Below are 16,382 nucleotides of genomic sequence, written 5' to 3'. Positions count from 1 at the left end.
CTGTAGAAGGCACCGGACAGTATGAAAAAAAAAAAAAACGATAGTTATCAGTAAAAAGTCCTAATTAGATGGTGGGAAATGGTAACCGCAACTGTTCCGCGGAAGTATTTGTTTATTTTGTGCGCCATCTTTATTGGCGACTTGGCATTGTTGGCGCAGCTGTGTACACACTAAAATTCACTTTTACCAGATGTTATACTAGAGGACGCCTTGCATGGCTTTGGCGTACAATATCAACCTGGCGAGTTATTTGGCGGTTAATAACAACCGAAAATCGAATCTGTGTTTTAGATGTGTTTTTCTCCAATCAATCGATTAAAATAAAAATTCGTTAAAAAGCTACACGTGTAGTCACAAAATTCCATACAAAAATTTAATACATCTAACTTATTTCTTTTTTAAGTTATCGCTTTTATATGCTACTGAAAGTACAGACCGACAGATGGTCAACTCCTTATTGAATTTGGATCAAAGTTTGACAGGTGTCTACAGTATAGATGTTAAATATGTGTGCTGAATTTATACCTTCTAGATCTCTTCGTTTTGTAGTTATTCTATTAATTTATTTACGAACAGCCGAACAGACTTTCTCTGAACGGAGTCTGCTCAAAATTTAATAGAAATCTGCAATTTGGTGTAAAACTCTTATACCAAATTTTACCGATCTACATCAAAATATTTTTGAGTTATTTTTATCAGACAGACGGACATTTTCCAAAAGAGTTTTGGAGCTCGAATGATTTTGAGATGAGGGGATAAAAACACCCCATCGTTCTTCTGAACATTGAACGCATGCTTTATCTGATAATCACGCGATTATTTTAAACAGGTTTAAATTGGTTAATGACTTAAATTAAAACAAGCAGTTTGCATATTTGTGAAAAATTTGAACAAATGACTTGACTTGAAGAGCACCAACACATATTTTATGGGTGGCAAAGTCAATAAAATTATAATAATATGTTTATTTAAAAAAAATAGGATTCGACCCTGCTTACTTGCAAGGAGTACAACGCTTGTAATTTCTCCTTCCAAAAGAATTTTACTAGTCCGTAATAAGGGATCGTTTGGGTCGTTTTGTGTGTCTGTCTGGATTCCGAAAGCTGTCCTTCCAATAACGTCCATCGTGAGGCCTTGAAACATTGGGTAGATATCGAATTCCTCGCCTGCCGCACATTTCTTCTCGACGTTGTTCATCAAGGAATCGATGGCCGAATTCATGATAGGAGCCATCTGAAAGAGCATTTTCCCATTTACAATAGATATTGAAACCAGCGGGAGGGGTCTGCCCAAAACTTTCTCTTATATTCTCTCATAAAGGTATCTTCCTTGAGAACGCCTTACATGACATTGGCGTACAATATTTACGAAATATTAACTTTTGGCGAGATTTTAGCACTTTTACTGAATTTTTCGTATCATGCTTGGCGAGTTTCTTGGCGATTCTTGACATGTGGCTAATAGAAACTTCAAAACATCGAAAAATCATTGTTTTTTTATCTGGCTTTTAAATTGCTATTAAATTGATTTTAACCATTTGTCCAAGGCAACTTAGCCAAAACTTGGCTCTACGAAACAAACCAACCAACTGAAACCAATCGCAAACCAATCGCATCTCAAAACTAAATTTCAGTTTTAGGCACGTCTTTCTCCAACGATCGAAACCAAAATTTGGCACGAAATTCCACTTGTAGTCACAAAATCCCATACCAAATTAAATATATGTAAGTCGATGCATTTTTTATTTATTGCTTTTACATGCTTCTGAAAGTACAGACCGACATACAGTCAATTCTTTGTTGGATTTTATTTTACGGAATTTTATTCTATCTAGCTCTCTTGGTTTTATGATTTTCGTGCGAATTTATATTCGAACAGCAGGACAGACATACGTCCTCTGAACAGATTTTACTCAAAATTTGATAGAAATCTTCAAAATTGTAGTAAAGCCCGTATACCAAATTGGAACTGTCTAACTTAAAGTGTTTTGAGTTCATTATGACCGACACAGACAGACACTTTTTCCAAAAATGTGTTTTTCGAACTTCGTCAAAATTTTGAGTTCGAATTTCCCGAGGATTACCATGCTTTCTCTAATCTACGTATACGAAAAAGTAAAAATACAGTGTCTATCAGTAAAGTGCAAATTTTGCATCACGTTTATTTAGGAGTGAGGGCCCTAATATTCAAGTTTTTTAATTAGAGAGCAACATGTGTTAAGCATTAAATGTTTGACTGACAAATGTTTGTTCTAATGGTACAATTTCATGACCACTGAATGCTGGATTCTATTTGCATCTTGCAGGAGATGAAAGAAATGTGACCTCACAGCAAAATGGGGTGCAATGTGGCTATTAAATGCCGCATAAAATACGCAGCTATTTTTAGATGATATTTGACTCCAAGTGGCTAGACTTCATTTTAAAAAGAAATTGTAATACACCGAGTGTATAGTAAAGAATTGCCTTTTTCGTATTATTATTAATAATATATTACGAAAGACAAAATATGGCGTAAATTTTACGATACCCACAGAACAAATCATAGCAAATAGACCTAGGAGACAGCTAAATCCATCCGGAATTATTCATCCCTTGCGACTTTTAATTGGGAAGATATGTCAAATCTTGTGCTTTTGAACCATAGGCAACGAATTTCAACGAACAGAATTAAAAGATATCATTGATATCTTATATTTGCAAAAATATGGAATGTTGTCAGCTTTGGAAATAATTAGACCTTGTGTTTTTTGTTTATACGAAAGCAAGGAAATAGACACCGTAAAATTTTTTCGCATACTCCCTAAAAAAGATGTCCCCCACCCACTCACATGGGGCGCGGTGGCCTAATGATAAGATCTCATATTGGGGAGCGGAGTGTTCCAGATATGAGACCTGATTTCATCGAAGAACCGGCGAGTAAGCGGTTCTGGTTCACTTAAATCTGGCGGAATCATATGTCCTCTTGCTGGTGTGGTGCGGGTGTTTGGAGAGGGAGAGTGCCAGCTCAGATGTCGTTCTCGTTGAAATTTATGAGATCCATCCTAAAATAGCCCTAGTGTTGCTTTAAAAACGGGAAGTTTATATAACTAAACTGAACTAAACTTTACTTCCTCGTATAGTAAGAAAACAAAGTGTTGTGATTAGCAGGACGAAAAGAAAGTCATTAGTTTAATAAACACTAGCAGAAAAACTAAACTGAATAAAACCCAACATTTCAGTTGTAGAAATGTTTTTTTTTTTTTACCTGCTTCATTTTGGACGCAGTGAAAGAAGGAGTGATGATTGAGCGGATTTCTTTCCACCTCTTGTCTCTCAGCTGCAGCAGATTCCGGGAGAACGGCTCATTTTTCGGTTCTTTGCTTGGCGGAGGTCCGCGCAAGTTCTATAAGGAAATAATAATAAGGGGAAAAAAAGGATTATTTTTTTTATATTAACCCATTAACTGCCTATTTGTTTTTAATTTTTGGCCGAATAAGCTATATATATATAAGATTGCGTAACAATATAGCTGTTTCCTTTTGAAAATGTTTGATATTTTTGAGGAAAAAGAACCGTCATAAAATGATCAATAAAATCATTTCAATTAAAAAAAAACAGAATATCGAACAAGTAACAGATTATTATAACATCCAAATTACAAATTTATATACTATACTTCATTATAATATCAAAATTAAACCAAAAGTATAACGCTTCAAATGTAAAAATTGTATTGTCTTGAACTTACGGATGAATTTCGAATTTATTTAGTTGTTGTGAATAAACGAATAGCATAATATACGCTTTTTGCTAAACGCAGTATTAAACGATATAGTAGTTTATAAATTGAAACCAAACTGTTAGGTGTACCTAATATAATTTTTGTGCCAAATGTTGTAAGTAAAATTCCAAAATCCCCAAATGGGGATCGTGGCATCTAATAGCTTAATAATGTGCAATGCGCCAATCAGTACCTTATTATTAGATGAGATCTTATATTGAAACCGAATTAGCTGATATAACGACTGTATATGCCGATTATTGACTGATATATGTAGAATTAAACTAAACTGTCAGGCATAACTAATATACAGGGTGTTTCAAAACTCATAAGCAAAATTTTATGCGGTGATAGGAAACATCTAAACAAGCAATTTTCACTCTACAATGCATGGACGGAAAGCAGGCAGTGAACCGCTAGGGGGGGGGGGTATCCGTTACTGTCACATGAATAGAACGAAACACCAGACGGATATAGGTGGTGCTAAGGAATTTTAATGACAACTATTATGCAAATTACAGAAACTGCTCAAAAGAGCGATCGCTTATAGTAATGCAGGCGTTACATTTGAGACGTAGTAAGCGTAGCACTTTTACAAACACACCTGGCATTTTTTGGACTGCGCCGACAGCGACAGAAATCCTGGCAACTAGGTCCTCGTCGGTGACGACGGGGGCTTTCGTAGAAGAGACTTTTCAAATGACCCCATATGAAAAAATCCAGACAGGAGAGATCGGGTGAGCCGCCGGCCAAGCTGCGGGCCCACCCCGATCAATCCCTCACCATGGGAATTTAGCATCTAAAGCGCTCCGCTCATCCAAGCTAAAATGGGGCGGTGCTCCATCGTGCTGGAACCATATACATGCTTGTATGTTGACAGCAAACCGGTTGAAGTAACGCTGGCAATACCAGTTTTGAAACACCCTGTATTTTTGGCACCCTATGGTGAGAGTAAAATTTCAAAATCCCCAAATCGGGGATCAAAGACAGCTAATAGTTTAATAAACATTTCAATGAAATCATTTCCTTAAATAAAAAATTTCTTGTGAGCACAGAAGAAAGAACGAAAATAAAAAGCCGCATTATGTTATTTTTATTTTATTTATTTATTTGCGTCCTAGCTTTTAGAAAAACCATCTGGTCGTTCGTAACGACTTTTTATAAAAATATTAATTAGTTATACCTCCACTACTTTGTTAATAGAAAACATCAAAATAATATATTTTGAGTTAGATTTTCAATTTTGGGAATAAAAACTAAAAAAACATACATAGATCATGTTTAGGAAATAAGAGGTAGGATTCTCACCCGGTTACGAAGAAATTAGGGAGGAGATAAGGTTTTTTTCCATTCCTTTCAAAATATTGTTGCGAACTTTCCGGGGTTCATTTGGATAGTGGGAGTTATATTGTGTGGAGAACACTCAATCAGCAGGCGGCAGTAGAAAATGAAACAACGACGTTTATTTACACGAAAACACAGAGGACAACTCTAAGACGACAACTATATACAGCACACAAGACGATTATCTTCAGCCGAGACGTGTAGACAACAGCACACAACTGACTCTAAGGCAGACCGTAGCGCACAACTTAATTCAGCACTCACTTGACTCCGTCGCTGCTCCGCTAATCTCTGGGAGGCCAGTTCTTGCTGTCGATTCCGACTACTCTGCCCTAGCAGCTGCAGCCGCCTCCTTTTATAGGTCCCAGGAGGCGGAGCTAGAAGCCTCCCAACCAACCAGGAGCGTTCGAGGCGTATCTCCGTTCCTACTGAACGGATCGGGAAAACTCTCGATGTTTCGGGTATAATCTATTTTGGCGCCAAAGTCGCCAAGTTTGTCGCCAAGCTCTGGAACCTCCGACGCGACCCCGGACTCCGTCCAGTACAGATAACTGTAAAACATTCTTTCCGAGGGTGGAACCAACTATGATGGGAAGCAGCATTACAGATTCGTAACAATATGCCTCTTCTGCTATTGTTTTGCATCTGCAAAAGGCTGCTTCTCCGTAGGAATTGAACGTCACCTGTTCACGGTGTTCTCTGCTGAACCTTTTTGAAGACAATATCTGTATCCAAAAGGGTCGCGTTGGCTGGTGGTAAGGTCTCAGTTTTGGGGCAGGAGGATTCCAGATTCAAGACCCGATTCCTCCGAAGAACCGTCGTGCAAGCGGATCTGGTGCTCGTTAAATCCGTTGGGGCCGAATGTATTCCCGTTTGTGTGCTGATGAAATTTCAAAGATGTGCCAGCTCAGATGACAACCTCGTCATCAGACCGCGGTTCAAAATTACAAGGTTCATCCCAAAATAGCCCTACTGTTGCTTTAAAACGGAATGTTAATATAACTGAACTATAATTTTTGTATCCAAATTGCAGCACCTGCTTTGAGAAATCAATTGTCCCCTGGAAATCACTGCCGTGTGGTTTTCAGTAGCAATTAATAAGCAGCGTAGAATGAGATTTGCTTTTAATATTTTTTCAATTCAGATTACATTTTCATCATTTTATTTGCTCGCATCATACAAAATATTTGCTTTCTATTTATGTTAATGGTTATTAACGGCATTGATCTGGGTAATTCTCTTCAACTTACAGGCCTGTTCATGAATTTGGTGAAATCTGAGACTTGAATTCTCTTGAGCAAATCCACGTCTGTGATGAGAATGACCGGTCTCGTTCCCAAGTAGTACCTGAAAATGACAGAATGCTGAAAGTGGGAATTGTGAAAATTGGAAGCCTAACCCTGAATTTTGAAACCCTAGGAAAACTGACTCCTAGATTGTCGAACATGTTAAATCTGTCAATAACACAATAGAAAATACTGAGTGAGAATAAGTAATTTGACTTATTTTCTAAACTTTCTGCTGCTAATAATAATCGGCTAGAAACTGAAATTTGTACGACTAATATTCCAGCTATATGTTTAACGCATATTTTGAAAACATGAAATCTATACTTGTAATAAAGCTCAATGTGTGTGTGTGTGTGTGTGTGTGTGTGTGTGTGTGTGTGTGTGTGTGTGTGTGTGTGTGTGTGTGTGTGTGTGTGTGTGTGTTGGCGCTCTACAGGCCAGACCATTCAATCTATAGCTATTAAATTTGGCACGTGTATACCTTGGAGGTCGGGAATGTGCATCTCGGGGTTATTTTTTCGAATTTTTAATTAGAATTTTATTTATTTAAAAATTAAGCGAAATTTTGGAGTGTTTCTGCTATAACTTCCGAAAATATTACCTCACAAAAATTGATTTTTACATGAAGTTAAAGATCAAAAATTTATCTTTTAAATGATACCAATATTTTAACCTTAAAATTCAATTACTATTTTTAATTAATTTTTAAATAAATATTTTCACTATATTTTTCAACAATTTTTTTTCGTACAAAATAAAAATAAAATTTAAGCTGCACGAGCACGTTTCGCCTTCATGGGAAAAAATTAGCTTTTTTCAAGGTGTTGCCATCACATTGATTAAAGCTCCAATTGAAAATAAATTAAATCTTTTTGGAAATGAAATCTGAAAAAATATAATTTTCGGCACGTGCCTGTAGGAAATGAAACAAATATGAAATATTATTTTTTCTAAAAAATAAATTCAAGAAAAATTATTTTATGATCTTTTACACTCTCTATATTATTAATCCAATAAACCAGTTTTATTTTAAGGCAAGTTTTGTTTTGTTGTGTTCGTGCGTCAACAAAAATAAAATGCAGACAAACTTGCTATAAAACTAAATCTTATTGCATTATAGATAATATTATCAAATTTACATCAACATATTTTCATTCAACATTCTAGCATCGTTTTTTAAACAACAAATTAAAAGTTCCAAAAATATCACTGTTGCCAATCTGAATTTTACAACTGTTTACAAAATAAAATTTATAATTATTAAAATAATCGTTAGCTACTTTTAAATAAAATATTTACGATTTATGTCGCAACAGTTTAATATGAACAGGATATCCATTCAAATTAGGGCCACACAACTAATTTGTAAACCTTTAGTAATAGACACAGATCTGCTAAAATGGTCTAAATGAAAAATGATTAAATTTTATGTAACCTGATTCAATAAATGCTCTAATAAATAACGAATTTTTCATTTTACATAAAGCTTCTGCTGTGGAAATCACGTTTAACAAAATGTTCTTGAAACACTAATATTTTAAATAAAAAGAGTTAATTTCCAGTCAGCTAAATCAATCACTTAAACTGACTGACTTATGAAAATTTGAATATCACTATTCAATAATAAAAAAAAGGCTAATTTTAGATTTTCCATCGATCGTTTCATAGAAAATACGCCAATCAACGTGCATGTTTCTCAAGATTAATTGGCCTAAGATTATGAAAATGTTGAGTTTTTCTAAATTTTTAACATTCAAAACTGCATAAATAAGTCTTAGTTGATCGTGGAAAATAGAAACATTCATTCATTTATTTAAAATTTGGTGTGTCCAGAATATTTCTCAGAATATGATACCTTACTGCATTAAATTTAGACTTCATAATTTTTAAAATATATTTATAGGTCGGAACAAAAAATTATTATTGATTTCATTTCAATCCTTTTAGAAGCAAAACCAAAAACTGAATTTTATGCTGAATCTGAGAAATTTTTGTTGAATTATTCTTTGTGATATTACATAAATTATGAAAAATATTTTGTAGTTCACATAAGACTTAAATACCGAGCGATTCTGTTTGCAGTACTCATATTCAATAATAATAATAAATAAATAATAAAAATGATAAATAAAATAAAACGCTTGGTTTCATTAAAAAATATCTTTACATTAATTGCAATTTCAGCATTTTCACTTTAAATTAAAGTTGAAGTTTTACCGGAAATGACAAAAAATTAGGAAAATATATATAGTAAATTGAACGAAACGATCTAAACAACAGTATAAGTTTGGTATGACTATCAAAATTTGAAGATTAAAAAGGTTTTGTTTGAGAAGATATTAAGAGACAAGTTATTTGAAATACGTAATTGAAAATTGTAGCGAGCGGTAATACTGGCGAACCGGCTGGTCGCCAAAGGCGGCTAGTACTTAATAAACTTAAATATAATTATAATATAAATTAAATAAAAATTTAATCTCATTCCTTTTTTCATTTAAAAACTGTTTAATTTTCATTGAAATTGAGTATTTTTATTTTTGTCTATACAAGGAATAGAAAATAAAAGTAATGTAATCTTCAAAGAATTTGGTATTGAGATTATGATGCATCTCCACGAGGTTGATAAATAGGATTTTGATTTTATATTTATCTGTCTGTCTATGAACTCTGATTCAAAAATATTTTCAATTAGGCAGATGGTATTTGAGTTTTACATAAAATTTGTATATTTCACTCAAATTTTGAATGGATCCATAGCAGGAAATTTGCCTGAGTGCAGGTGATCATAATTCCAAAACGTTATGAGCTAGATGGATAAAATTTGGTATACATTTCTTTTCTTTTGACTATGTACTGTTTCTGTTATCCAAATAGTCCTTATGTTCAATGTGCTAGCGAAGCTACTAGGTTCCCGCTCCCACTGCTAGCGAAGCCGAAGGATGTTTTTTTAAAGTTATATAATTCTGCCCGGTGCCTTTCTACAGATGCCTAGGCATCTGTAGAAGGCAATGGGCAATATGGGAAAAAAATAATACTTATCAGTAAAAATTCCTAATTATATGGCGGGAAATGGTGATCGTAACTGTTCCGCGGAAGTATTTGTTTATTTTGTCCGTCATCTTTATTGGCGACGTGGCATTGTTGGCGCTGTAGGGTGCACACTATAATTCACTTTTACCAAGATTTCTATCAAATTTTGAACGTAATACATAGCAGGAAATTTGTCTGAGTGCAGGTTAACATAATTACATGAGCTAGACTTATAAAATTTGGTATGCAGTTTCAGTATCTGCAATGTGAATGAATATTAAATTTGGAATGAAATCTATACATAGGTTGATAGTCTGCATATTCATATGCATTTAAAGTTAAAAATGTAACGGCTGAGATAAATTTGGTATTTGATCTTGTGACTAAAATCTGCGTTAGTTTTCAATTTTAATCGATGAAAAGTCATACTCTGATTTCTACACTATATTAATAAACACAAATCATTCGTGTGCTGGACTATGAAAATAAAAATATGAGCATTCGGACACTCTTAGTCGCTGCCCTAAGTCCACGATCAGTATCCAGAAGGGAGGAAATGCACAACCTTTAATAAAGAATGTGCGAGTAAGTTTCCGGGGCACCACTCCCGTTGATTCGTCTGTACAGAAAATGAAAGGGGTCATTTGGGTTAACACCAGGAATGCAGTCAAAATCGGTCTTTTAATTATCTATGTGAAATCAGGCAGTGCAATTGTTCATAACGTTGAGGAATTTTCAAAATCATGCCTTGTTGATCCGAATTCTTTTTAGATAAATTATGACTAAATGCTATTCCATCAGATTAAAGCAATACGACTTTGTTTCAATATGTTATTGGAAGTTATAAAATAAATTATAGAGAAGCTAAGAATATTTAGTTTATAATTATTCTGCAACTACAACAGGCAAACGAAAAATCTTTTATTATAATCGCTGCGTAAGTGAATAAAAAAATTTAGCAACTTAAACAAAGAAAAATATTATTATAAAACATGCATAAAATATTTTAAAAAATGTATTGAAATGACATTAGTATCGCTTGGAAGCTTTTATTTCTTAAATTTTAAAATGGTGTGCAAATGTTTGTTGTTTCGTAACTTTCTCTTAAATTACAGGGGTCAAATTTTTATAATTTGGTTCATTTTTAATTTAACATTAAATTCAAAATTTGAATTTATTGTCGGGGTTTCCGTACCTCATAACTTTCGAATAAAAAATATTACGCAAAAACCGATTACGTATTCGTAAATGACAACTCAAAGAATTTAATTAATGATATTACAGTATAAAGCTTGCACAATTTGCACTTTGTAGGCATTCAGTTGAAGGCGATTATGTATTCGTAAATTACAACTCAAAGAATTATGAATACGTAAATTACAACTCAATGAATTATGAATACGTAAATTACAACTCAAAGAATTATGTATTCGTAAAGTACAACTCAAAGAATCGCCTTCAGCTAAACACCTACAAAGTGCAAATTGTGCAAGTTTTACACTTTAATATCCTTAATAAAATTCTTTGAGTTGTCATTTACGAATACGTAATCGGTTTTTGCGTAATATTTTTTATTCGAAAGTTATGAGGTACCGAAACCCCAACAATAATTAATGAACACCCTGTATGTGCCGAATTTGCTCATTTTAAGCCTGAAAGTCTTTCCTGTATGATTTTTAATTATGTATGTTTGATGCTTGATTAAAAATCATTTCATATACATGCTTACAGATAATATGTCAACTGTAAACGTCATCATTAAGGTTTGCAATACCGGGATACCGAATACCATTATTATGAGCCCATTTGTACAATTTTGTAATACCAGAATTCAGAAGTTTAAATACCGTTTTTACGGTATTCACTAGAAATTTTTTTAAAATTGTCTCCACTATAGGTTCAGGGATTGCTAACATAGCAAAATAGTATACGTTTTTGTTTTTATGTCTCCCTAATGGGCAAAATTAGACTGTGAATACAAAGTTGCACCGCACAATCAAGAGAAGTGATAAAATACTGTTTGACTACGGATTGTAAAAACCTCTGCGCTTTTACGCATGTGTAAGAATTGGTTTAATTCGACAAAATAGGGGTGAGAGGAAAGAAGAAAGGAGGAGATGTTTACATTCAACAATGAAGACTCGCGGTTTTATGAGACGTAAACATTACAGAAAATTAGTAATACGGAAGGAAAAAGGTACTAATGCACAGTAAAATATTTCAGAGCAATATTTATTTAATATAAAGGAAAAATAATCATTAAATTATGAAGAATAAATGAAAACTTTCTGTTCATAAAATTTCGTAATTACTTTTTTACAAAATAATAATGATCTTTTTTATATTAAAATGTTAATTTTATATTAAATACTGAATTCAACTTAATATCCAGAACTGCATCAGCTCTATTTCCAATAAAGTTGGCTGCTGAAGCATTATGTCGGAGAGATTCTAATTTATTAACAGCTAAAGCAAGAATAAATTTCATAATGCAGTCACTGAAAGAACAGCACACATCACTATCTGAAGAATTATAGATTATATTGAAAAATCGCACAGAAGAAAGGCATACCGAAATAGAAAATGTCTTACGGTATTTACATAATTATAATGATTTTAAAAATGGAAAAGAAGAAAAGAGACTAACCAATTCAAATCTGATCAGGTTTATAGTAAATTTTCTTAACATTTTTTATCCACATTCAGAAGAATTCGGTACAGTTATCGAAGATTATGATAGCACTAATAGTGAAAAGGAACTAATAGTGTCGATAGTGAAAAGGAATTTTCTCTTGAACTAAAATTAGAATTAGCGCTAAATAAAAAAATAAAAAAAATCAACAAACCAAAATACAATACAGAAATAAGCTATATCCAAAACCATCCAACAAGAAATCGATTTATTTGAAGACGAGGGATTTAAAGGTAAATACTTGGAAAAAGTATATCACGCATTGCTAACAGTATCACCAAAGTAGATGCCGAAAGAGCGTTTTCGACAGCTGGTCATTTTTGTACAAAATTACGTTCCAGGCTTAATGACAGTACAATTGATGCATTAGGTTTTTCTAAGATCACATTTCAAAAATTTGTAATACTACCAAAGACTGAATAGTGATATTTGCACTTTTTTTATGATTTAAATAAATAAGATGTTCCTTTACTTTTTTGTGATTCTTTATATACTGTTATAATTTATAAGTTACTAATTATTTTTTGTGATATTTACACTCTCTAATAAAACAGGCAAATAAAACAAAGTAACACCGGTGTTTTCTTTATTTTTCTAAAATTTCTACTACAGGTATTAAAATCTAAAAAATACCGAATACCGGTATTGAACTTTTGGTCCGATATGCAATCCCTAGTTATCACGTTAAAAACCAGCTGGAGTGTTCTCCTAAAACCTTTCTCGCATAATCCGTTTCCAAATTAAAATTATATCCCTCTTCTTCTGAAGAAAATTTTGAACCTTGGGAAAAGTCGTGCATATATTATAAGGGATTGGCGAACTGTAGTTATAAAATGTAGATTTTTGGCATGAATTTAGCATATTTATCGATTTAGGCGTATAATACTTACAAGTGATACTTGGCGCTTTTTTGAGAAAGGCGATAATTCCCTGGCATTCGGTTAATAGAATAAGACATTAGGAATTTGGATTTTATACGTGTTTTTCCCGACCGATTGAAGCCAAAATTCCCTACCAAATTTCATATACTTAAGTTATTACGTTTTTGAATGATCGCCTTTACATGCTTCTGATAATCGACAGCCGGTCAACCGCATTTGGTTGGTTTCAAATTTGCAGGTATCTACTCTTTAGATATTAAATCTGTGAGCTAAATTTTAACGAACGAGCTCTTTTCATTTTGTAGTTATCGTTTTAATTTATATCCTGACAGTCCGACAGACAGGTTTCCTCTGGATGTATTTTGCTTAAAATTTGATTGAAACCTATAAATTTGCTGTAAAGATCATCTATCAAATTTCACCAGTTTAGCTCAAAAAGTTTCTGAGTTACCAGGTTCACAGACAAACATCATTCCAAAAATGTCTTTTTCGAACTTGAAAAAGTCTGAATTGTGAAAATTCGTCAAATTCTTTAATTCATTTTTTTTACCACTACAATAAGTGAGATGTTTAAAATTTCAATCTGTCAAAGTCGGGAAGCGCATTGCTGACTGCATTTTTCAAGCATTTAACAAAATAAAAATGTATCGAGAGAAAATTTGCATATGATTTAATTCATTCAAACTTCTGATGCGGCTGCTGATGAAATAAATGTCTTTTATCACTCCATTCTATTTTTATTGTTTTACTAGCCGCCTTTGGCGACCAGCCGGTTAGCCAATCTTAATGCTCGTTAAAATTTTAATAACTAAATATTTTATGTAATTTCTATTTTAATAGATTCTTCATCAAAATATTTTAAAACTTCAAATTTTGATAGTCATATAATTCACTCATAATATTATAACAGACTTCAGTCATAACATAATATGTATCTCTCTCATTTTCTGTTAGCTCCCGTATAATTTGTGTTTTAAATTAAAGTGGAAATGATTAATCTGCAATTAATATAATAATATTTTTTACTGAAACAAAGCATTTTTTTTAATAATATGATTACTGATAATAGAGTCACTGAGCGTTTAAACTTTATGGGCACTAAAGAATATCTTTCTTAATTTATGTAATATCTGAAGAATTTGTCAACAAAATTTTCTCAGATTCATCATGAACAGATCGATTAATGAACAATGTTTCATTTTAAATGCATCAAATACTAAGAAAATAAACAGAATCGTTTAAAATTATCGGTCGAAAACAGGTTAAAAAAACTACTTAAAAAACGATGTACTTAAAACTATAAGCATATACAAAATATACATTACATATACACTATATACAAAATAAGCATATACAAAAAATATATAACTAACATAAATACAATTTAATTACAAAGGCATACAACTAACCTAAAAATAATTTAAATCAAGTCCGCATCCATTGAAAATGAGAGTTGTCAACAATCAGAACACAATGCGCATGCGTGAATTTTCAACGCCAAATATGGTGACGCAAATACGTGAATTTTCTACACCAGTTGAGGTAATGCTACGCAGATTAGAAATTTTTAATTTCCTTTATTCTGTTTTATTTTAATTCAAAAATATTTCAGAATGAATCTGAAAGATCGATTCATTAACAATGTTTAATTTTAAATGCATCAAGCACTAAGGAAATAAACAGAATCGTTTGAAATAATCGGCCGAAAATATGTTAAGCTATCCTCGTAAGCGTGGGAAAAAAACTGAAGCCTTATTCATTTGGCGGTGGGGAAATGAAAAGATTTTTTGGCGGGAAAGTTAGTTTTTAATTAATAATTAAAATTCTAATTAAAAATTGAAGAAAACAGACCCCAGATGCACATTCCCGACCTCCAAGGTATACACGTGCCGAATTTCGTAGCTGTTGGTCGAACGGTCTGGCCTGTAGAGCGCCAACACACACACACACACACACACACATTGAGCTTTATTATAAGTATAGATAGATATAAACTCTTCTTCTATATTACTATTCCGAAATCATTAAACCCATATTTTGAATAGCTTGCGAGTCAATTTTTCATACTTCTAACCATTAGTTACAGCTACAGAACAATCTGAATAAAAAAATATCTATTTTTATTTCGCCTTTTGCATACACGTACATGGTCTATTTTCTAAATAGCGATCAGTATTGATTTTAATTTGACGTAAAAACTGTATTCAACTTATGAAGAAATGATATTGATGTTTATTACATTTTAAATGATAGCATTGAATTTAAAGGATAAGTTGCGCATCACTTTCATATAAATTTAATGCATCCCTTATAAGCAAACGGAATTCAAAAAAGCAACATCCATTAATTTCCCATTATACAGGGTGTTCATTAATTATTGTCGGGGTTTCCGTACCTCATAACTTTCGAATAAAAAATATTACGCAAAAACCGATTACGTATTCATAAATTACAACTCAAAAAATTTTATTAATGATATTAAAGTGCAAAACTTGCACAATTTGCACCGAATGATAAACCGCGTCGTTTTGAGTTCACAGAACAAATTTTGATTCGAATTGAGGATGATGAAAATTACCTTCGGAAATGGTTCTTCAGTGACGAATCCACTTTTCATGTGTCAAAAAATGTGAATAAACATAACTGTAGAATATGGGGCTCGGAGAACCCGCACGATTATCGATAATTGGAAAGAGATAACCCAAAGGTGAATGTTTGGTGCGCTTTATCACATACTGAAGTTATTGGACGTTTCTTCTTTGCTGAAACAACAATAAACTCCGTGACATACCTTGACATGCTGGAGATGTATGCGGTTCCTCAGATGCAGCAACATCAGCCAGATGTGATATTTCAACAGGATGGTGCACCCCCACATTGGGGCATGATTGTACGTGACTTTTTAGACGAGAACTTTCCCGACAGATGGTGTGGAAAGTTTGGAAGGTGGACCAATCTCATGGCCTCTGAGATCCCCAGATATAACACCGCTGGACTTCTTTCTATGGGGGTTTGTCAAGAACCTTGTGTATAAGATCCCTGCGCCCTCCCTTGATGAACTGAAGAGCAGAATTTTTACTGCGATCCAAAATGTTACCCCACAAATGCTGAAGAACACTTGGAGGGAAATCGAATTTCGTTGAATTCATGTTACGAGCCACGAAGGGCAGCCATGTGCAAATTCATTAATCTTTTTAATATCATTAATAAAATTCTTGGAGTTGTAATTTACGACTACGTAATCGGTTTTTGCGTAATATTTTTAATTCGAAAGTTATGAGGTACGGAAACCCCGACAATAATTAATGAACACCCTGTACTTTATTCTTTCATTTTTAGGTAAAATTAAATGTTATCTCGGGGGCATATAAAATCTTATCTTTA

At 33.1% G+C, this 16,382-nt stretch overlaps 1 protein-coding gene across 1 annotated transcript in view; it reads right to left on the bottom strand.

The window, feature by feature from the left end:
- The window catches only part of LOC129957015 (cytochrome P450 3A24-like), a 48,899-nt gene that overhangs the window by 27,145 nt on the left and 5,372 nt on the right, over nt 1-16,382 (bottom strand). The window contains exons 4-6 of the mRNA XM_056069122.1: nt 6,357-6,453; nt 3,247-3,384; nt 999-1,233 (exon numbers count right to left, since the gene is read on the bottom strand). Coding sequence (XP_055925097.1) covers nt 999-1,233; nt 3,247-3,384; nt 6,357-6,453 — 470 coding nt within the window. The remainder of the gene's footprint in view (nt 1-998; nt 1,234-3,246; nt 3,385-6,356; nt 6,454-16,382) is intronic.

This window comes from Argiope bruennichi, chromosome 11 (genome assembly GCF_947563725.1).
Source record: "Argiope bruennichi chromosome 11, qqArgBrue1.1, whole genome shotgun sequence".
Classification (NCBI taxonomy): domain Eukaryota; kingdom Metazoa; phylum Arthropoda; class Arachnida; order Araneae; family Araneidae; genus Argiope; species Argiope bruennichi.
This window is presented reverse-complemented; position numbering and strand designations above follow the sequence as displayed.